Genomic DNA, 24,170 nt, shown 5'->3' with positions numbered 1-24,170 from the left:
GGCGGGGAAACCTCACGGCCAAGGAATGTGCAGGCTACTATCGTGGGCCCAGGTAGGTGCGGCGCTGTGTCCGCGCTGTCTCGCTTCACTGGAATGACCCCTCGCTCCACCGAGGGAGCCTCGTTCTATGTAGTGCCTCCGGGCGCGTTGTCCGTCGGATGTGGGCGTGGCGGCGAGGGATGCTGGGGCCTGTAGTTTCACCCAACTGCGGCCTCGGGTGGTAGGAGGCGGCGGGGAAACCTCACGGCCAAGGAATGTGCAGGCTACTATCGTGGGCCCAGGTAGGTGCGGCACTGTGTCCGCGCTGTCTCACTTCACTGGAATGACCCCTCGCTCCACCGAGGGAGCCTCGTTCTATGTAGCGCCTCCGGGCGCGTTGTCCGGTGGATGTGGGCATGGCGGCGAGGGATGCTGGGGCCTGTAGTTTCACCCAACTGCGGCCTCGGGTGGTAGGAGGCGGCGGGGAAACCTCACGGCCAAGGAATGTGCAGGCTACTATCGTGGGCCCAGGTAGGTGCGGCGCTGTGTCCGCGCTGTCTCGCTTCACTGGAATGAAGTTTGAACTTCTTAAATTGTAGTGAGAGGAGGGCGTATGCTACTTTGGAGTCCATGTGGCCTACTGCTTAGTATCGGCCACATAGTGTGGTTTGATCAGGTCAATTGGGACAAATCTTTTCTCCTTTTTTTCCGGCAAGAGGCGGTAGAAGTACAGTTTTTGTTCCTTTCGATGGCGAGGACTGGTACAGGTTTTCTGTAGGATGGCCCAAATTCTTTTTTGTCCGCTATTTTCTCTCTGACCAGATCCCCAACTTTTGGGATCCAGACAGGTCTTCCCGTGACTGATTTGATTTCCCCAATGGAGGTCTGCTTCAGGTGGACATTACTTTGTTTTGTCCTTGATTCATTTAGTTCCTGTAAAACAGCCAAACGTTCATGGATGTCAAAATGCTTTTCATCCACCACTATGCCTTCACAATCAAGATCAGGTACCCACATTCTTGTCCCAAATAGGACCTCATATGGAGTGACCCCCCCAGAGAACTTCTTGGCATGTTGTTAAGGTCCCTCTGGACTCCATAAAGATGTTTAACCCAACTTTCGCCCGTGCCTAATACTTTAGCTGTTAAAGATTGCTTTAGGTCTTGGTTTTTTCTCTCTACTACCGAATTTCTCTCGGGATGGTACGGAGATGAGTAGCGCAATGCTACACCCAAACGTCCCATTGCCTCCTTGTAAGCCCGAGAGCTAAACGCAGGGCCCTGGTCAGAATGCAATGTGAAAATAATGAAAAGGCGCAAATAATCAAATATGAGTCGTTTAAAATTATTTATATATATATATTAAAAGTCTGCTCCCTCTTTTTAGCCTTAGTTGATAGATCAAGTGAATAATTTACATTTATGATAGTACTTGCTCTTATGTAGTTTTAGCACGGATAAAATCAGAAAACAGACACCACGAGAACATCGATATCTATGGCTAAATATAGATTGCTTCAGTGATCCTCTTGACCTAATTCCAAGTGAGTTGTTGTACTATATATGAGCACTTTGTTAGACATATTTTTGATCTACAAGTAATTATGTTTATGTTCTGTGTGTATACCCTCATAGTGTTGTCCGATATTAGACCATAAGATTCCCCCTCCTATGAATTTTTATATACTTCTTGCAAATTGAAACAGTGTTGAGATTTCTTTTTCTCCATTATGGTCTTACTGTCTATTATACAGTTATATGGTTTTCACTCAGAGGCACTTGGATTCGGATTTATAAATGTATGTCCCTCATGAATCATGACAAACTTGAGAGTATCTGGAATAACATAAGGAGTTTGTATATATTCTTTGTTGATACTTACCTATTTTGGATTGTAATTAGGCTGCTTGTTCATATGAATCATTTTGCTATTGGTAGTACATGTTAAGAATCGATATAGGCAGGGTGTCTTTGTTGAACTTTTGTTGCTAAAGGTTGAATAACCTCATGTCCTTTTTATCATGTTTATGTCTATCTGGCCTTTCTTATGATATTTTGTGTAAATGTAAGTTTGTGTTAAACCTTTTGTGTACATTCGATAGTTTAATAATGTTTTTTACAGCCCTGATGAAGTCCATTTTTGGGACGAAACGCGTTGGCTGGGCTTGATGCATTTGATTAACAATAGAAATAAAGATTAATAGAAGAAAAGAGATTCCAAGACTCCCCGTATTATAATTTCATAAGAATTATATGGATATGGAAGAAATTATTTATAAATGACTCATATTTGATTATTTGTTCCTTTTCATTATTTTCATTATTTGAAGAGAAGTTTTTCTTCTCGCAAAGTGTGACTTCTATGGCAGTGGGGTTACGAAAAGTTGAGCATTTTTAATCTAATAACTTCGGGAACTAATATACTGGTGCAGCCAACTTAGCCTTCACTGCTGTTTTCTTTAACTTCAGAATGTAATGTGCCAATTGAGTATGTGCCTATAAAGACTTGCAAATCTTTTATAACAGTTCGAGCGTCAGTCGAGGGCTGGGGTCACACCCATAGGAACCTCGAGCAAGAATCCACTGCCACCATGATATATTTTTTTGCCCCATCTCTTTTCAAGGGGCCGCAGTGGTCTAGGTAGACACACGCTAGCGGCTTGTCAGCTATTAACAATGGTGTCTGTGCAGGACGTGTTACAGTGGAACCTTTCATCTGCTGTCAGATGTTGCATTTCAAGACATACTCCTTAGTTTGTTTTGTTAATCCAGGCCACCAATAGAGCTGTTTCAGCAAAGAATCAGTCGCCGTAACTCCTGCATGTGTAGAACCTATCCCTTTGTGTGCTGCTACTATTAAACCTAACCTACGATCCATGTTTGGAATTACTCTATCCCCCACTCTGGGAATCTGAGCAAATGGAATGTTATTTGCATCTAACTTGTAGGAGTATTTGAGCGGAAATCTTTTTGGTACTGCACCGTTGATTTTGCTCGAAGCAATAACTGCTACCATAATCTCACGGTCTATTCTCGTTTTAGAACGAGTGATTGCAGCTACGGAAGCCGTGCGTACAGCCCCCTTTGCGCTTCATCAGCCAACTAATTCCCTTCAACGTGAACGCCATCACGCTGATGACTCAGTGTATGTATCATGTGAGTCCTTGGTAGTTCTGATTTAAACTTCACTACCTGTTCCCATAGCATTTTATGCTTAATTGTGCCACCTTTAGCATCTTTGAACCCGTTTTGAACCCAGTATTGCAAGTATTCATTGTAGGACTGCACACAGTAAAAGGAATCGCACACAATTAGTATGGGGAATTCTCAATCCGTATTTACAAGTGCCATTATCAGTGCTTTTAATTCTGCCAACTGTGCCGTGCAGTCTCCTAGAGATTGCGTTTTAGTGCAACTCGGATGGAACTTTCCATCTCGCATGCAACTTTTAATGATAGCACATGCTGCGCTGTATTGTTGCTTACTCCATATGGCCGGTTGAGCAGATCCGTCAGTGTAAATGGTATATTCATACTCATCCAGAGGCATTATTTCATTAGGTAGAGGATATTCTTGTTCGTATTGCAGGAATGCTTGTGTCTTTAAATTTGGGTCGTACCTATATTCTACGTCTCTTGCAGTGAGAGTTAGCCCATTGTATCCATCTTGGATTTAAGGCTTTGGCGTTAGTGACGCTTGCCTTTGTTGCAGCCTCTAAGGCCGGAAATGGAGTCACTACTATTTTTCGTTTCCCCTGAGCCAGTGCTCTTTCTCTCACTATGGCAGTCTGTACTGCTGTTAGAATTTTTTCTGTGCATCTCAGCATTTGTGTACAAATGTGACTTGTATGCAATTAGTACTGTTTTACCTTCATTGTATGTCAGATAGGTGTACCCTGATTGACCTGCAATTATACTGATCAACTGGTTGCGTACGTTTACGCATGTCTGTAAGTGTTTTAAACCTATTATGTCAGCTTGTAAGGAACAAAGTACATCTGTATGTTCCTATGTCCAGTTTCTCGCTGAGAAATCAGGTTTTATTAAGTCGTACAAAGGTCTTACTCTTTCTGTGTAATCCAAAATGTATGTTCTACCAAAATTTAGGAATCCCAGTATTGATTGTAGATTTTTTAATGATTTTGGAGGTTGGAGCAGCGCGCATTTTTCGAAAATAATTGGCTGCTATGCTTTTTCCTTTACTTGAAATTTCGTATCCTAATAACAGGACACTGAGGTGGGCGATTTTAGATTTTTTTTAATTTAAATTGTAGCCCTCAGATGCAAATCCCAAAATTATGGTATTCACTCAGTTCAAGTGTTCCTCTAGGTCATCTTCCGTCAGATAAATATCATCCACATAGGACAATGCCTCTTCATCCAATTTTTGAAGTAACTCAGTTACTCTGGCCGAAAACATCCCCGGGCTGTTCCTATACCCTTGAGGGAGTCGCTGAAATTGCCCCTGCGACCCTAGCGTTGAGAAGGCTGTTAAATACCTGCTTTCAGGCGCTATATTTTGGCAAAAAAATCCATTTGAGATAGCAAGTGTTGTTTTGTATTTTTTTCGCACAATGTTATTCATTACTGCGGCACTGTGTGCATTCTGAACTGCAAATGTCATAGTGCAAGTGTTTAGATGTCTGTAATCTAAAATTAGACGATATGTATTGTCAGGTTTCATGACAGGAAACAAAGGATTGTTCATTTGTGATGTGCAAGTTTCAATCACCTCTTGGTACTGAAGTTGATCTAAGATCTCTCTGACCTATTTTTTAGCTTCTTGCTTCACTGGATACTGCCTCTGTGCAGTTGGAGTATTTTTTAAAGGAATTATGTGGTGGGTTGAATCCTCATCCGCCAGGATTCCCATAGGGTTACAGCGCGCTTTATAAGTCTGAAATACATACATACATACATCCCATCCAACATGGTTCCTTTATAATGCCGGAGCCTAGGCTACCGCCCACTCCTGCGAATATGTGTGTTGTAAGTGCTTGGGAATATGATCTGAGAAGGCTGGTAGAATTACCGTTTCTTCTTTAGGGCAATCCATGACGAATGCTGGCGGCCAATTTTGTTCAGCTAACAAAATGTCATAGCCAAATATAAGGTTCTCCCAAAAGAGATGTCTCACTTTCCTACTTTTGTCCCCCTCCATTTGGAGCGTTATTTCATATAATTTATGTGGGACATTTACTCTAGTATCAGGTGTTTCCACCGTGATATAATCATTCAAGTCGGCTGTCACCAGAAACTCCATCAGGTTCTGGCGAGCTATTTTTACTTCTGCCACACTGTCTAGCATCTACAGAGCCCATTCCCCGTTCCGTATTCGAGTCCTCTGAATTCTGGGCATGTCTGATCTTTAGACCTGTAACTTTCTTTTTCTTGAACTGTGGCTTTTGCTTTTGCTTCTCTTTTCTTTTGGAAGTATAATCTTGAGCATGCTGCTTGTCTCTGGACACTGTACGCTCTTTTTGTCTTTCTGATCGTCCTTCCGTCTCTGAATTTTTCGATGAACCTTGAAAGGAACGAGAGGAACACGTATCAGTATCCTGATACCTGTCAGGTTTCCTAATATTATCCCTATTCCTAAGGTTGTACCTCTTTTCAGAGGGCTCATGTGGAGTAGATCTTCCTCGGGATTGAGATTTGTTTCCTTTAAAGTTTTTTTTTTACTATCCCACTTCTTTTTAGAATAAGTAGGTGTCTGCTTTGAAGTGTCCTTTTCAGGACTGCCCATCAGTTTTGGTTTTAAAGCTTTCCCACCCAAACTGTCTCTGCCTAATTCTGCATATGCAGTTTCAAATATTTTGTGTAGTTCGTGTTGTTGATCTATAGGACTGAAGTCCCGTAGGTGCTGGCGCATTGCCACTGAAGCTGCTTCCCCTTTAATATTAGCTAGTATTATGGCTGATACCTGGTCATAGTTACCTAGTAACTTCATCCCTAAGTTCAGAGCAGGTTCTGCTCCATATTCATTTTGTATTTGTCTTAATACGCCTGGTATCACCGCTAATGAAGGAATACCATGAGTTCTGGTATAAATTGCCTCAAAGACTGTACCCCAAGTGGTACAATCCTCTACTTGTGTTGTTACCCCCATGGGCAAGCAGATTTTTAGAATTTTGTGTTTTTCATATGGGGTAGTATTTGGGAATACTGCCTCAAGCTGAGTTATTTTTTGAGCTACCCAGAATGGCATTTGTTCACATTTCATGGGCATTTTGCCCAATAACGCGTGTAACGTTTGTGGTGTGATTTTAGTTGCTGTACCCTGAGATTGAGTTCCATTTGTTACAACTGTTGTTGGCTGGACTGTAAAATTCCTCATGATGAATTGTATCAAGTCTCTATAGATTTTAATTAAATCTTTGTGTTGTATAAGTAAGTCTCCTTGTAGCATTGTTTCAATGTCAGGATGTGGTGTGTAGGCTGCTAATATCGGCCATGTTGCCCCTTCTCCTCTGAGCGGGCCTAATCTTCTTCTTCCTCTTACGTGGGGTAGGGAGCCTTTAAACCAGTATAAGTGTTCCTGGTACGTGAGTGGAATCTCAATGTCCCCAAACAGATCATATTCCACTGGTGCATCTCCCTCTATGTAAGAGTGAAATGTCTTTGTTCTTGCATTTGCTGTTGGGAATGTAACCCACAAATAAAATACATCTATTTTGTTTGATTTGTGCCACCTCTAGATGACAAACCATTTTCTAACCGTTTCAGGGTGATTTATGTCTGTTTCAGATCCACTACTGCGTTATCTCTGTCCTCAGTCATTTTGTAAAGAAGAAGTTTGTTCAAGGGAACTAAGAGAAGGTTTTATGCCCAATTTTCGGAAAACTGTGTCCTTCAAAATTGAATAACCAACAGCCAATAAATAGGATTTTTCGCCTACTCAGCTGTGGCGGAGTATGTGCCAACCCACTCCAAACGTCTCTGGTGTTTGTGAGTAGGGGTCTCTGAGAAATAGTATGACTGAACTACCCAGATTCTACTGTTAAATAAGTACCCAACCAACGTTGGCAGTGCAATGTCATGTAGTTCCTATATATCCTATACAGGATTTGCGTGTTCCGGATAACATACACTGAGGGTTTGGCAGCAGACTGGTTCCGAGCACCCCCACCGGATACGCCTGTTTGCATTAGCTAGCTCACTGTGCCACTAGAATCTCCTCTTATCAGGGAGAGAATAGTTTCTAGCAACCTCAGAACATGACAACTCTGATCCCTCAGGATTGTGGAAACAATGTACTACTTTTCGCTCAGTCATTCGTGCTCACTTAGTTCGTCTCAGAGATACACAGAATAAACAGTCTGGGTGATTCAATAAGTATTTATTGAACAGTTGTTATTCTAGTGTAAAATATATGAGCTGCAACAACCATTAGACAGTAGCAGAGATATATGGTTAGCAATACTACAAACATATAGGGATGGTATAGTTCTACAATCTTGCAGCAATCATGCATATATACAAGTACATAGAATACATGATTATCAGTGCGTACTCCTATGATGTCTCCCTAACTAGATGTACCTAAATGTACCTAACATCTGTGTAGGTGTTATGCCAAGAATCCCTCTAAGGTCTAGTCAACCCCATTTACTTGAAATAAGAGAATATGGGACCCCGTCCTGGTCTCGAGTTGGGCACCCTGCGAGGGATGTTAGACCACTGCTAGTTGGAGCGTCTGCATGCAGGAACTTCAGCGTCTCTGGTCAGTGTGTCAGCCGGGAAGTCACGGTCTCCATGTCTCTCTAAGCAAGACATGATGTATATATACCCATAGGTCTCCCCAGGGGTCCTACCTTGCTGTGTTACTGTGTTGGCCTAAAGGATGACATTGGGCTTGAACTTTAACATAGATATTATACAAGAGATGTTCATCCTGCTGTGAGTCCTGCTGTGCTTCCAGGAAGCCTCATGCATAATGTATGAGTATTGAACCAGGGAAAAACCTGTGTTCTGAATGCAGTGTCGTATCTAGGTAAAAGATCAGTGCCTAAGAACCGTTACATATGTAATGTAGGGAAGAATATAGGTGAACGGTTGTGATGTTTGCCTACACTTATATAAGGTAGATATATGGAATATAACAAAACTACTATACAAAACGCATAGAGGACAATAGCAATTCATCATAAGAGCTCTACAAAATCGTGAAAGAACTTTGCAAGCCAACCATTCTGTCCCAAACAATGATTCCCTCAACAGATACGTGTGAGATAATCAGTAATTTCTTCATCAACAAAATTTCAAAAAAATTACTCCTCTGTCAAAAACCAATCATCCACCGATGAGCCGGATCGGGACACCATGCCCCCACCCAAAGCACATGCTCACCTAAGCAACCTGACTCCCTTCTCAGAGGAACAGGTAGCTAAGGCTATGATTGAGGTCAAGTCAGGATCCCCACTCGACCCATGCCCTCATTTCATCTTCTCTCGGCTTACAACAGTCTTAAGCCTGTATGTTAGCCACATTTTTAACAAGTCCCTGCAATCGTCAGTCTTCCAGGAAATCTGGAAACAAACCATTGTTTTTCCATTGATAAAAAAAAGCCGGCATAGAGGTCCACAATCCCGCAAACTACCGACCATTATCCCAACTCCCATACCTGTCCAAGGTCTTGGAGAGATTGGTCAACAAACAACTGGTTAATTTCTTACAAACCAACGAGCTCCTGGACCCATCTCAGATTGGCTTCAGAGCCTTAAATAGCACAGAAGCCACACTTCTTGCAGTATTGGACAACATTAGATCCTTGGTTGACCAAGGCAAGGCTGCCGTCTTGATCCTTTTGGACTTGTCTGCAGCTTTCAATACTTTATCCCATGACCTCCTATGTAACATCCTACATGAAAAGGGGTTTCACTTGAAAGCTCTCCAATGGTTCAGCTCCTTGCTACACAATAGAACACAGAGGGGCATATTCTCAAGGACCTATCGCTGAGTTATCGGCACTTTAACGCAGCCAAAGTCGTGATAAATTTATCGCCCCATTCACAAGCCGGTGCAATTAGCCGATATCACCAGTTTTCCGGCGACAGCATCCTCAAAAAACATCACCACGGATGACCACGGCAACTATCGCTAATGAGATGCAGAGTAGGCGTTCCCAAACAAAAAGCCACGACAACACCACTCCTCAACATTCTCAACAACCAGCCAGATTGGCGATAAGATCACAAAACATGCGATAAGGCGCGTTAGCAGTAGGAAATTAACCCCTGCTCTGACCTGGTGCAAAGTCGGACGACAACCAACACCAGAAAAGGGAGCCCAGACCACAGCCACACCTGAAGACCAACAGATGCCATGGAGCCACTCATCATGCAGCTCGGAGCCCCAACAGGGCCACAACACCCACCACCACCACACCCAGGACCACCACCCCACCGTACACCCCCACCCCCTCCCCGGACCACCACAGAGGCAGCGCAGACCAAGACAGCGGACCTTCAGAAAACGCACCAACCTCACAGACCCAACACAAGAGAATGTCATTGCCCACTACAGGCTCAAAAGGACAACCATCCTACGCATCCTGACCACCATTGCCCACAGGCTGACGGTACCAACACAGCGGACAACCAACATCCCTTCGCAGACAAAGCTGCTGGCTGTGCTGCACATGTTGGCCTCTGGGACCTTCCAACCAACAATCGACAGAGACGGAGGAGTCTCACAGCCAGCCCAATCAAAGTTCATCACAACTGTCTTGGATGCCATCATCAGCTTGGTACCCCAGTACCTATACTCCCCCCACACTGCGCAGGAACAGCTGGAGACTAAGCAAGGCGTCTACGCCATAGCTGGCTTCCCGTACGTGTCCTACTTGTGCCCCCTGGTGACACTGCACACAATTACCTGAACAGAAAGCACACGCATTCCATCAATGTGCAGGCAACAGTGGACCACCTGGGAATCGCCACCAACGTCGTCGCCAACTACCCAGGCAGTGTGCATGATTCCTACTCCTACCGACAGTCCATCATCAACCAGCGCTAACAGGATGGCACACATGGAAATGCATTGCTTGTTGGCTAATACCAAATGAACACACCACACCCCCCAACTCCACAATCATGCAACTCACAACTCTGGGAATGCACACGTCACAGACTCACATTCAACATGCCAAACAACATGCCCACCCACCAGACAAGACAGCATAACTTACTGTGGCAATCTGGGCTAGCCATGTACATGAGCCATCAAGGGCATGGCACCTCAGTCACACAATAGCGGAATGTGGGGAGAGGTGGGAACCAGGCATGTGCGACGGAGGCAAGTGACCCATGAATGAGAAGGTACACAATGCCAAGTGTGGCGGAGATGTGCTGGACAGACAGCAGAATCCATGTCCACATGCACTGCTGGTGTATGGAGTGTAGTGGACAGTGGATGCAACCATGTCACCCCAGCCAGTGGGATAGATCCTGTAAATGTAGCTTGTGACGTCCCTCCACCCCGTAAGCGTGAGCAGAGTGGGCTAGCCCGGCGTACGCCAGGCCAGCCTAGGGATGTAAATAAAAAGCACATAGCTCTGGGCGTGGTTCTCTTCCGGAATGCCCAACATCTCTGCCAGGGCGGCGCCTCCCAGACCACCATGAGGCCAACGCCATCGCCGAGAGCGGTGTTGCCTGCGATCCTGTACGCCTGCTGCACCCTGGCCTGCTTCTCCCCGAACCCGTCTTGCCCGCACCAGCGCACCCAGGCCTCACTGCTCACCTGCCAACACCGCGGTGTGTCAAGGAGGGCCCACCACATGCCAGCTCAAGCCCCAAGCCAAAAGCCCTCGAGCTTAGCAGAATACTCAGACCATCACGTCCTCCACGACACAGGCCCGCAGTACTCCTTTCTCGTTGACATACTCCACCAGCCTACACAGCTGCCAAGTCGCTCAAACATTTGGAACTGCATCTTGATTATGCAATGGCAGAGTACACACTTTATGGTAGATTTTATGTCACTGTACTCCCTTCGCTGTGGTGCCACCAACTCTGTGCATAGCATCCGCACAACACCTGTCTGTGGTCCCTTGCTGACTACTGCCTTCAGCCTACACTGCGGTCGAGTAGGTCACACAGTTGTAACTGAGTCTTGATTTGTGTATGGCAGAGTTCATATTATTGAACGGATGGAGAGGAGTAAGAGGAAAACGTGGTGCAGTCCGGAGGAAAAAGGATCCTCGTACGGAGGTGATCGAACACTGTGAACAACTGCTCTGGTGTCACTAACTCTGTGCATCGCGAACCAACAACACGTGGATGTGGGCCCCTGCTGACCGCTGCTTCGGGCCTACACTGCGGTCGAGTAGGTCACACATTGGGAACTCAGTCTTGATTTATTCATGGCAGCTTTTATATCATTGTACTGGCCTCCTCGCAGACTGCATACCCCTTCACCTCTGGTGCCACTAAGTCTGTTCCCCAACAGCCATGGACGCTTTCTGGTTGAACTTTGGTGGTGACTGAGTCTATGGACTGGAGGCTTGTCTTCATCATCATGTTGGTGATACAGATTTTTGGTGAAAACGAGGCTGTAGCATTCCATTCCTCAATTTTCCGCTTCCTGGATGGCTTCTACCCTCTGCATCATGCCCTGGAGGATACCTTCCGCTGTCCCCCGCAACCCTCCACCTTGGACATCGATGAGGACCCGCTCAGCTCGCGTGGCCCTATCTCACTGCACCGCATGTCACCGTCCCGTGGCGGTGTTCCTGTGCCGGCTGAAGTACATCCAGGGCCACTAACTCTGTGTAGCTCAAGTCAGGGACCCTGTCCGTAGAGATATTGGATGGTCTCTGAGATGATGGCCTTTGGGTCATCAACGCCATGTGTCTGTGGCCCTGCACTGTCTGCTGCCTCCGGCCTCAAGTGCTGTCCACCAGGGCTCACACATCAAATCGAGTTCTGACCGGCCCAGTCACATGCCACCACCGCCAGAACCACCTCCAAACGCTAACTTCCAGAGTCAAAACAGCCGTACTGGGACACAAGCAGAGTTGCTCACACCTGTGGTGGATGCCATCATCTGCCTGATACCCTGCTCAGCACTCCAGGTGCCACTAACTCAGTGCACCATGACTCATGGACCATTTCTGAATTAGTTGTGTGCTGTGGTGAGCTCACGCAGCAATGTCACCTCAGCCAGTGTGGGAGACCTGGGACGATGATGAGGAAGATGATGCATGTGTAACACACCCCACTGCAGCTGCATCCGGAATGACCCGAAGGGACACAATCCTAGATATTTTCTTCACATGAGCAAGCTCAGCTCTAGTGTCCCAACCTCAGTGCACTGCAACTCACGGATACTTCTGTTTGCAGATTGGGTGACCTCTGTACTTTCTCCAGCTACCACCATGATGCTCCACAGTTGTCTCTATAATGCTGGTGTTTTCTGTTTCCGTTTTAATAGTGTTCACTGTTCAAGTTGTTGCCAGCACCAACCACTCCGTGCAGGCTGGCTTACACTCACCCCACGCACATCCAGCACAGGCGTCACTGTACATGTGACCCTGGCAATAAAGGGGCCGGGCGCACGTGCCCGTAGCCAGTTCCACAAACTATCTGCATGTGCCCGTGTGGTCATGATATATGCATGAGGGCCCCGGGGCCTACAACATTACATTGTGCTGTGTACAGCGGACGCAACCATGTCACCGCTGGCAGCGGGTAAGACCTTGGACATGTAGCTTTGTCATCACCCACTCAATACGTAAGAGGAGTGGATTGGGCCATCGTACGGAGGTCTAGTGTGGGGGTGTGAATGATGATTCCAGGGCTCTGGGTGTGGTTCAGTCCTTTGTGGGGTGAAGGGACTTGAACACCCACGTATGTGATTTACTTCAGCGTCCATGAGCTCTGACCCCCCCTGCACCTGTTCGGCCACCTCCTTTTGGCACTTTGACACCTGGCATTGGAATGCGATGTGTGCCTAGGTGAAGTGTTGGGAGCCAGCTGTGGTAGTGGGTGCTTCCTGCTGTGTGGTCTGTGCAGGGGCTGTGGTCTCCTCTATGTAGCTTGGCTGCCCTGATCCTGGGGGTGGGTGGCCTAAGATATCCATGGGCTGTTGTAGGGCGTCGGTGTCGAAGAAGTGGTGGTCCTCTCCAGCATCACTGATGAGTAGTCTGGTCTGCTCTGCTGGAGGTGTTGTTTGTCCCTCTGCAATGTGAAGGGGAGATGCATGTTGACATTGTGTTGACATGTATGTTGGCGCATTGTTCTAGTTTACATGCAGACTGTATGACAATGTACATTGTGACTGTTTGGGATGTGCTGTATATTTGATGCGGGACAGTGGACATTTGGACTACATGACGGATGTGTGGTTGTACACGTACATTTCCATCTCACAGTTTCCTGTTATGTTAGATGTGATTGGCCTGTTTCTGCGCATGAGCTGACCCAGTTGTGTCCTCTGTTCTGCAGTGTCGGTGTTGCACTTAGTGCCACATTGTCGTCGGATGTGCTGTTATTGCTATGTGTGTGTGCTGCAGTGTGCCACGGGGATCAGGGACATGATCCAGGGTCATTGTGGGTGTGCAATGTGCTACACATCGTTGTGCATGTGTGCCATTGTGCCCATCTCCCCCGTACCCCCATGCCCTGGTCGTTACTCACCCTGTTGATGTTGTGTCAGGTCCTATCGGGCTGTGTCCGGACTCCCAACTCCTTGCGCAGTCTCCACCCTGATGAATGTGGCCTCCGTTTCCTCCAGCTCCTCCTGTGGCTCAGGACTCCCACCTCCTGTCGCCGTTGCTGCCTTCCTGTTGGCAGCGGGTTTGTGCTTGTTTTGGCTTTTCACATCATGCCAGCGCCTCTTGTCCTTTTCCATAGACATCCTTGACACCCTGACCGCATTCACGTTTGTCATATTGACGTTCAGTGGATGGTGGTGTTCTGTCACTTCCGTGACGCTGATCTAGTTTCCCTGCGGACTGCACCCCGTCTGCCTCTTCCTCTTCTCCTTGGCCTTCCCCGACCATGAGGTTCCTTGCTGGTGGTCTGTGGGGCTCGTGGGGCTCGCGTTGGTCTCTGCACTCGGTCCGGGTGCACCCATGGTACTACGCAGTTTCTTTTTTTCCCGCTTTTTTGTTGTTGTTGCTTTTATAGTGCATTTTCCTGCATGACGCGTGGGAATTGCAGGCCTGTCGCTGGTTTTTGCTGATTTGACGGTGTTATTTTCCCGCAATAGACTGCGATGTGCAAAGTTGCGTTAAGCTAATTTTGCGATGATTATCACACGTTCTTGAGAATATCCCCCAGAGAGTCAAAATGGGCCCATTTTCCTTTAGCTAAATAAACATTAACTATGGTTTCCCACAAGGAGCCTCTTTGAGCCGCACCCATTTTAATGCCTATGTCTCCTCTCTGGCTAAAATTGGCAGGAAATGGGGCTTCAACATCTGCTCCTATGCTAATGAAATTCAGCTTTTAATTGCCTTCAAAGGAAGGCACGAGGACACCAGGAACAATCTAATTAATTGTTTGTCAGAAACAGCAACTTGGATGACAGAACACTGTCTAAAACTGAATGCTGAGAAATCTGAGATCCTGCTCTTTGGAGGAGCTCACCTAATCTGGGACGATACCTGGTGGGCGCGGACACTAGAAAATGCCCCAGAGCCAAAACAGGTCGTAAAAAACCTGGGCATGCTTGTAGATAACGGACTCGCTATGCAAGACCAAATAAGATCACTGTGCGGAAAAATCTGTGCCATGTTAAAGCTCTTCGGAAGACTTTTCTCATGGATCCCTTTGAATTGTCAAAAGACCATCACTCAGGCACTAGTCACCAGTAGGTTGGATTATGGGAATGCGCTCTATGCAGGCATGTCAGACTACCTCTTCTCCTGACTACCGGTGATTCAGAATGCTGCTGCTAAGCTTGTTTGCATTCAAAGCAAGTATAGCTTGGCATCTGAGTGCCTGAAGGAACTCCACTGGCTGTTGGTGCGCCAGACAGCCAAGTTAAAACTCATGTGCTATGCACATAGAGCACTACACAAGCTTGGCCCTTGAATTTTTCAGGACAAAATTGAATTCTACACTCCTACATGACAACTGAGGTCTTGCAACCTCGCTCTGGCCAAAACTAAATGCATCAAGAAAACCAGAGTAGGAGGTTGATCCTTCTCCAATCCCCCTAGGCCTTCCCCGCACGGCTGATTATTTGGCATCTAGAAAGAAGCTAAAAATTACACTGTTCCCTAGGTGGTAAATAGCGATACTCATAGCTTGTATCTTGGTTCTCTACTCCCAGTCTGCTGGGTCATTGAGCACTATCATACCAGGACAATACTTTCCAGTGCTGTGATATCCCTTGGGATGATTGATGCGCTTAACAAGTACAAATAGCAGTTAATGGTCTCCACCCTTCCGAGCTCCCATGATAATATCAATCAACTGTTTGATGCCCCAAAATTAGAAATACACCTCATTTTAACAAACATTATTTTGTCTATATTATTTTCATCTGTCCAACATCCAACATCTATCCATCATCTATCTAAAAGGCCTCAAATTATCAATACCTCTTCATATAGCAGCACCAGGTTCTAAGTGTACCTCCTGCATTTCAAGAGCAATGTACAGGTACTCCGGTGGAAACTAGTCAATCTAATGCAAATGATGCCTCTGCCAAGATGTCCTCTATGATGCCCCACAATCACAATCCATGCCATGTGCTAACTGGCTACTAAATTTCACGTTATCACAAAGGCATGTGCCAGTTCCCCAATTAAAAAATAACACTTATCATACTCAGACTAGCTACGAAGCACCACTGCTTCACAAAGGCGAGTCTTCACAAGATCTCAACCATGCCATGACTAGGTAGGAGGCCTTAGTGCTGCAGAATGAGGTCTGCCTCCCTCCCTTTGATATCAGCTAACAATGTACTTTTTGCTAACTTGGTTCAGGAGCTCGCAAAGATGCGCATGTCTGGGGAATGTGGCGGGGTAATGACACTCCAGAGAAGCCCATGCATACTGGAAAAGTTATGCACTGACCTGCAAAAAGATGGCAGAGTCCTTCTGGTAGATCCGCACGAGCTGCATGTTGGAGATGGTGTCGATGCCTCCCATTGCCAGACCTGCCACAGCCAGCACCACAGCCAGTGCCACCACATGGTTGCAGAACGGGATGATGGCGAACACAATCGATATGGCAAGGGAGGAAAGGAAGAGGATGATCAGTGACTGCTTCAACCTGCAATCAGAAGTGCTCAGTGAGCTGGTGGACATGAATAATGAAAAGGATATCACCCACACTCAACAAGCATTGACAAGGCCAGAAGGTCATGCCTACGTACGAGCTATTGGCTTTGCCAATGTGCTTTTGCCATGTTGTACATCAGTGTGGCTGCTGTACATCGCCATTAAAAGTTAGTAGTGAGGAGAGTGTTGGCATAGATGGGGTGGTGTAGAGTGTTGCAGAATGGAGCGGAGTAGACTGGAGGGGCATAGAGTGTCATAAAGTGAAGTGGCATAGAGTAGAGTAGAGTGTTTTGGAGTGGAGTGGCTTGGAGAGTTGTAGATTGGAGTGCCTTACAGTGGCCTAGAGTCTCGTAGAGAGGCATAGAGTGGAGTGGTATAGAGTGGAGTAGAGTGTTGAAGAGTGAAGTGGCACAGAGTGAAGTGAGATAAAGTAAAGTGTTGTACAGTGGGGTGGCACAGAGTGGAGTGGTGTAGAGTGTCATAGAGTGGAGTATGCATGGTGTGGTAGTGCATTGGCGTTACAGACAACACATTTTCAATTGAAATAAACATTAAATTTGCACAGACAGAGTTTAGCTGATAAAACTATACAGCGCACAAATGATAATGTGAGGAAATTGCATCACTTAGAGTACTGATTTGTTTCCATCGTATTAACATGTATGTTACCAGCACACTTAAGAATTACAAAAACATGTGCTTCATTTGTGCTCTCCTAATTCTGATATAGTCTGAAATAGTTGCACAGTTCATTTACAGACATTTACATTTTGTTGTGTGCTACAAAAATGGAGACTTCTGTCATTAAATGCACAGCAAATGTGACAAGATACAAAATAAAAAGAACAAAATGTACGGGCCTGATAACTCTATTCTTCCATGAGTGCTTGCTTTCTGGAAATAGCCATGCTCCATAGGAGGGACTAGCTCAAGCTGGACAGCCTATAACAAGTACAGCTAGCAAATTGAAAGAAAGCAAATGTGTGTTACCAACCACAATGCCAATGGTAAGCAAAGAGCAGAATACATTCCCAGGGAAGCTTTCAGAATGTTCCCAAGACGTCTTAAGCAAACCAGACTGCTGTGCTGTCTGGTAGGCTTCTATTTAAAAAGCACTTTGAGGCACAGTGCGAGCCTGGTATCCTCATTTCAGTACTGTTGATTTAACACACAATAACGCTTCATTTCTATAATAACGCAGTGTTTTGGCGCACAACCATGCAATATTCCTGTGGCAATTCCGTGGATTTGGCATTATCTAGTACAACATTCCAGTGGTAATGGTGTGGATTTGACACACATCATGTTATGTTATTGCCATCTGTATGAAGCGGAATCTGCCTCTACAATGTCAATGCCGCATTCCTGTAGTTCAGGGTTTTCTACCTCTGAATGCTGGTAATTTAGACTGGGTCGTGATGATTTGACAAAACCAAAGGAAATGATGGACGGAGTGTTAAACATTGCAAGCACTCACCCCCAGTCAACTGATCTGGGTTTAATCCATCACCGTTCTTTAGCCCACTCTGCCACCCCAGTTCAGACATGGCCATATGCAAATCAGTCTGACCCTGTGCCTCATGGGAACAGTCCAGCCCGAACTGCCAAGCCATGTCTTCCCTGGACCAGAAACAAGCTTCCTAGGACCGGTTTCTGGCATTTCAGCCGTCTTCACCCAGGCTTGCTTGAATCCAGTGGCAAAGTGAGCAAGGGACTCACGTCTGAGCATACCCTGCCAACTTATGGCGAACAAAGCGGTACAAAAGGAGGTGGTGATGGACGGAGCATCAGAACCAATCAAACACTCACACCCAGTCAACAGATCTGGGTTTAATCCATCACCTTTCTTTAGCCCACTCTGCCACCCCAGTTCAGACATGGCCATATGCAAATCAGTCTGACCCTGTGCCTCATGGGAACAGTCCAGCCCGAACTGCCAAGCCATTTCTTCCCTGGACCGGAAACAAGCTTCCTAGGACCGGTTTCTGGCATTTCAGCCGTCTTCAGCCCGGCTTGCTTGAATCCAGTGGCAAAGTGAGCAAGGGACTCACGTCTGAGCATACCCTGCCAACTTATGGCGAACAAAGCAAAACCAAAGGAAATGATGGACGGAGTGTTGAACATTGCAAGCACTCACCCTCAGTCAACTGATCTGGGTTTAATCCATCACCGTTCTTTAGCCCACTCTTCCACCCCAGTTCAGACATGGCCATATGCAAATCAGTCTGACCCTGTGCCTCATGGGAACAGTCCAGCCCGAACTGCCAAGCCATGTCTTCCCTGGACCGGAAACAAGCTTCCTAGGACCGGTTTCTGGCATTTCAGCCGTCTTCAGCCAGGCTTGCTTGAATCCAGTGGCAAAGTGAGCAAGGGACTCACGTCTGAGCATACCCTGCCAACTTATGGCGAACAAAGCAAAACCGAAGGAAATGATGGACGGAGTGTTGAACATTACAAGCACTCACCCCCAGTCAACTGATCTGGGTTTAATCCATCACCGTTCTTTAGCCCACTCTGCCACCCCAGTTCAGACATATGCCATATGCAAATCAGTCTGACCCTGTGCCTCATGGGAACAGTCCAGCCCGAACTGCCAAGCCATGTCTTCCCTGGACCGGAAACAAGCTTCCTAGGACCGGTTTCTGGCATTTCAGCCGTCTTCAGCCAGGCTTGCTTGAATCCAGTGGCAAAGTGAGCAAGGGACTCACGTCTGAGCATACCCTGCCAACTTATGGCGAACAAAGTAAAACCAAAGGAAATGATGGACGGAGTGTTGAACATTGCAAGCACTCACCCCCAGTCAAATGATCTGGGTTTAATCCATCACCGTTCTTTAGCCCACTCTGCCACCCCAGTTCAGACATGGCCATATGCAAATCAGTCTGACCCCGTGCCTCATGGGAACAGTCCAGCCAGAACTGCCAAGCCATGTCTTCCCTGGACCGGAAACAAGCTTCCTAGGACCAGTTTCTGGCATTTCAGCCGTCTTCAGCCAGTCTTGCTTGAATCCAGTGGCAAAGTGACCAAGGGACTCACTTCTGAGCATACCCTGCCAACTTCTGGCGAACAAAGCAAAACCCAAGGAAATGATGGACGGAGTGTTGAACATTGCAAGCACGCACCCCCAGTCAACTGATCTGGGTTTAATCCATCACCGTTCTTTAGCCCACTCTGCCACCCCAGTTCAGACATATGCCATATGCAAATCAGTCTGACCCTGTGCCTCATGGGAACAGTCCAGCCCGAACTGCCAAGCCATGTCTTCCCTGGACCGGAAACAAGCTTCCTAGGACCGGTTTCTGGCATTTCAGCCGTCTTCAGCCAGGCTTGCTTGAATCCAGTGGCAAAGTGAGCAAGGGACTCACGTCTGAGCATACCCTGCCAACTTATGGCGAACAAAGAAAAACCAAAGGAAATGATGGACGGAGTGTTGAACATTGCAAGCACTCACCCCCAGTCAAATGATCTGGGATTAATCCATCACCGTTCTTTAGCCCACTCTGCCACCCCAGTTCAGACATGGCCATATGCAAATCAGTCTGACCCCGTGCCTCATGGGAACAGTCCAGCCAGAACTGCCAAGCCATGTCTTCCCTGGACCGGAAACAAGCTTCCTAGGACCAGTTTCTGGCATTTCACCGTCTTCAGCCAGGCTTGCTTGAATCCAGTGGCAAAGTGAGCAAGGGACTCACGTCTGAGCATACCCTGCCAACTTATGGCGAACAAAGCAAAACCAAAGGAAATGATGGACGGAGTGTTGAACATTGCAAGCACTCACCCCCAGTCAACTGATCTGGGTTTAATCCATCACCGTTCTTTAGCCCACTCTGCCACCCCAGTTCAGACATGGCCATATGCAAATCAGTCTGACCCTGTGCCTCATGGGAACAGTCCAGCCCGAACTGCCAAGCCATGTCTTCCCTGGACCGGAAACAAGCTTCCTTGGACCGGTTTCTGGCATTTCAGCCGTCTTCAGCCAGGCTTGCTTGAATCCAGTGGCAAAGTGAGCAAGGGACTCACGTCTGAGCATACCCTGCCAACTTATGGCGAACAAAGTAAAACCAAAGGAAATGATGGACGGAGTGTTGAACATTGCAAGCACTCACCCCCAGTCAAATGATCTGGGTTTAATCCATCACCGTTCTTTAGCCCACTCTGCCACCCCAGTTCAGACATGGCCATATGCAAATCAGTCTGACCCCGTGCCTCATGGGAACAGTCCAGCCAGAACTGCCAAGCCATGTCTTCCCTGGACCGGAAACAAGCTTCCTAGGACCAGTTTCTGGCATTTCAGCCGTCTTCAGCCAGGCTTGCTTGAATCCAGTGGCAAAGTGACCAAGGGACTCACTTCTGAGCATACCCTGCCAACTTCTGGCGAACAAAGCAAAACCCAAGGAAATGATGGACGGAGTGTTGAACATTGCAAGCACTCACCCCCAGTCAACTGATCTGGGTTTAATCCATCACCGTTCTTTAGCCCACTCTGCCACCCCAGTTCAGACATATGCCATATGCAAATCAGTCTGACCCTGTGCCTCATGGGAACAGTCCAGCCCGAACTGCCAAGCCATGTCTTCCCTGGACCGGAAACAAGCTTCCTAGGACCGGTTTCTGGCATTTCAGCCGTCTTCAGCCAGGCTTGCTTGAATCCAGTGGCAAAGTGAGCAAGGAACTCACTTCTGAGCATACCCTGCCAACTTATGGCGAACAAAGCAAAACCAAAGGAAATGATGGACGGAGTGTTGAACATTGCAAGCACTCACCCCCAGTCAACTGATCAGGGTTTAATCCATCACCGTTCTTTAGCCCACTCTGCCACCCCAGTTCAGACATGGCCATATGCAAATCAGTCTGACCCTGTGCCTCATGGGAACAGTCCAGCCCGAACTGCCAAGCCATGTCTTCCCTGGACTGGATGTGATGATTTGACGTCACATCTATGACGAGGCTGTGGATCAGGCACATTGTAGGGCAGTATGTCTGAGGTAACTGTGGATTCTATTTATTTGTTTATAATTAATGGAAGCCTGTAATCTTATAAAAACATGTCTCTAAATATTTCATTACAAATTGTGACATCACTAGTCATCAGTACTCAGAAACCTACAGTGGTACTCTTCTGTAATAGGTTATTAGTGTTGATCGAGTTGCAACATCACAATGCTTCCTGACAGAGCCAGCACAAATTGAGAGGGGCAGCTCACAGACTATAATTTTACCTGCTGCTTGAAAAAAAAGTCTTAGCTAGCTGTTTGGTTCTTTTTCTTCTTAATATTTTCCAACAGAAAATACAAGGTCATTGCTGGAAAGGAGGCATTATGGTTTATTAATTCATTTATTTTTTATTTAGTATTTCTTTATTGAGTTTTCAAGTGAAACAATAGGTTAAATAAAAATGATATAAGCAGCAAATAGTAATCAGGGCTCACTGCAAATAACACAATGTATTCAACAGTGAACAGTGAAGAGTGTATTGCCCTTAAAAGATGGGGGGGGGAGGGACCATATAACAGCGCATTGGGAAACTAGTCAAGTGTGTATGGGTCTTTCAGCCAACAAATGTTGAGGAGGAGCAGTGACACAGAAAATAAAATATGAAACAATCTGTCCTGAGATGTTAAGCTTAACTTCGTGTGAGCCTAAGGTGGTTTTGCATCGGGTCTTGGAGGAAGGGAGACCATATGTCCTCAAAGTGTCCCGTCATCCTGCAGGTGGTAGATGATCTGTTCACAGGAAGCAGCAGCTGCCATATTGCTCATCCAGTCTGTGTGTCGGAGGCAGTCATTTCCATTGTCACAGGATGGCCATGGTGGTCACAGAGAGAAACATATCTATTCTATGTTTGGTGTGCCTTGAAATCTCAGGGACATTGAGGGGTATATTTATAATTATGTGATGAAGTACCATAGTGCAAGGGTGCCTACAGGATTTGCTTTTGTGCAGGATGGGACACCTTCCTGCACAAAAACAATCCCCTGAGGCATTTTCCTCTTTCTATGTTTGCTCCAGAATGTTCCTCGTTACGCTTCCCCCGGGAAGGTGTGGTATTTGGCGCATTCCTAGCTCTACCAGTAATGGAAATTCTAGGAATGGGTCAAACTCCATGGGTGTTGTGTGGGAACACTCACCCACCACTCATGGAATGCCTCCCTAGGTCAGAGTAACGCAGCTATTTGCTCTGCGTTGCTCCAGATTTATCAAGACCCTCAGGGCCAAGAAAGGCGGCTTTGTGTGGCTTGATAAATCGCACTTAGTATTTGCATCATGCATGCACCCCTTTGTGTGGTGCAAAAGTGACGCAACTACAAGATAAATATGGCCCTTAGAATGTCCTGAAGGAAGATAAGTTCTGGGGAAAATCGTAGGGCCGAGTTGGAAGTGTTCATGGTGTTTATAACTTGGGTCCAGTATTCCTGGAGAGAGCCACAGGAGGAAACTAGTTGCGTGATTTCCCCTTGAGGGTGCACACGGCACCAGCATCCTAGGTCAGGACAAGATTAGCTCAAGATAATTGGTAGTGAGACAAGTGCCAGTTGAAAAAACCCAACTTCAATCATGCTTCCTGTAGTCCTCTGTCATGGGTGTTCAGGAATTTATCCCAATCATAGTTTGGATAGTAACTTTCTTTCATGAGCAGTCGGAGTGATCATGAATGGTGCACTTCAAGCAACATTTTGTCTCAAAACCACTCCTGGGTAGAAACTTCAATTGTGCAAGTAATAATGAATAACTAATCCAGGGAGGGCCTCCGGCAGTGGCCACAGTACTCTAGATACACAGTGGAAGAGTTGCAGGTATTGCATGTATTGTCAGGTGTCTAGGTGGAATTCTTCTTGGAGGGATAAAAATGATTTGATTGGACCATTTTTAAGCAGTTGGTCTACCATGAGGACAATATTGTCCAACGAATTGTTTTGTTGCCTATTTCCAATGCTTTGTTATTTCAAAAAGGAGCCTTAATGTGGAAGAAGGTGTGGACCTTTAGGTGTTTATGTGTAGGGTCCCACATGTTTACCGTCATCTGCAGCAGTGGGTTTGTAGCACAGTTACCTGAGGTGAGGGTCTTGTATAGGAGATCAGGGGTAGCTGGACCCCCCAGGAGTTCCTGTTCGATGGTGACCCAGTCCGGCTTTTCCAAGTCCTTGGAGAAAAAGTAGGCTAGGTCGGCCAGCCAGTGCAGTTTATAGTAAAGACTCATGTCTGGAAGTTGGAGTGCCATTTCAGCTTCCAGTTTGGAAAGTTGAAAGTGGGGTCTCTGCCCATCCAAGATGTAGTCCTTGATCATCTTGGCCAGTTGCAGTATTAGGTGTCTCGGGACACCCACAGGGATCATGTCAAACAAGTAGTTGAATCGAGATGCCATCAAGATTTTGATCGTCTTGATGTGGCCCCAGAAGCATAAGCAGAGATGAAACTATTTTCTAAAGTTCAGAATCGTGCTAGCCAGTAGAAGTTCCATGGTTTCACGTTTCACATTTCATTGCTGATTTGGACCCCTAGGTAGACTATCATGTCAGCCACCCACTGACACTGAGAATCGGCTAGCAAAATTCAGAGGCGTGTGGCGGTTCAGAAGGAATGCATTGAATTTTCCCCAGTTGATCTTGTATGCAGAGAAGTGGCCAGAGTCAGCCATCAGTGCAATAAGTGCCAGGAAGGAGGTGTCTACCTTTGACATGAGCATGTCGTCTGCAAAAAAACAGGAGTTTGTTTTCACCAGCAATTGTTGGGATGCCTGATATCTGTGCAGCCTTTCAGATATGGGTCGGCAGGGGCTCTGCCAGGAGAAAGAGGAGCAGTGAGAGGGGGCAACCCTGCCTTGTTCCACTTGAGATGTCAAACCGGTCCAACAGGAAGCTATCACTGTTGATCTGAGCAATTGGTAGAGTGGAAAGAAGTATTAGAGGATCTCTCAGGCACAAAACCCACTTGTGACGTGTGGATCAGCAGGGGGATGAA

General features: G+C 46.5%; 1 protein-coding gene across 1 annotated transcript in view; it reads right to left on the bottom strand.

The window, feature by feature from the left end:
- LOC146869596 (solute carrier family 60 member 1-like) overlaps positions 1-24,170 on the bottom strand; it is a 214,227-nt gene that overhangs the window by 126,592 nt on the left and 63,465 nt on the right. The window contains exon 2 of the mRNA XM_085607871.1: positions 16,005-16,203. Coding sequence (XP_085463997.1) covers positions 16,005-16,203 — 199 coding nt within the window. The remainder of the gene's footprint in view (positions 1-16,004; positions 16,204-24,170) is intronic.

Source organism: Triturus cristatus, chromosome 1_1, assembly GCF_964204655.1.
Source record: "Triturus cristatus chromosome 1_1, aTriCri1.1, whole genome shotgun sequence".
In the NCBI taxonomy this organism is placed as follows: Eukaryota; Metazoa; Chordata; class Amphibia; order Caudata; family Salamandridae; genus Triturus; species Triturus cristatus.
Note: the sequence above shows the minus strand (reverse complement) of the source record. Positions and strands in the feature narration are given on the sequence as shown.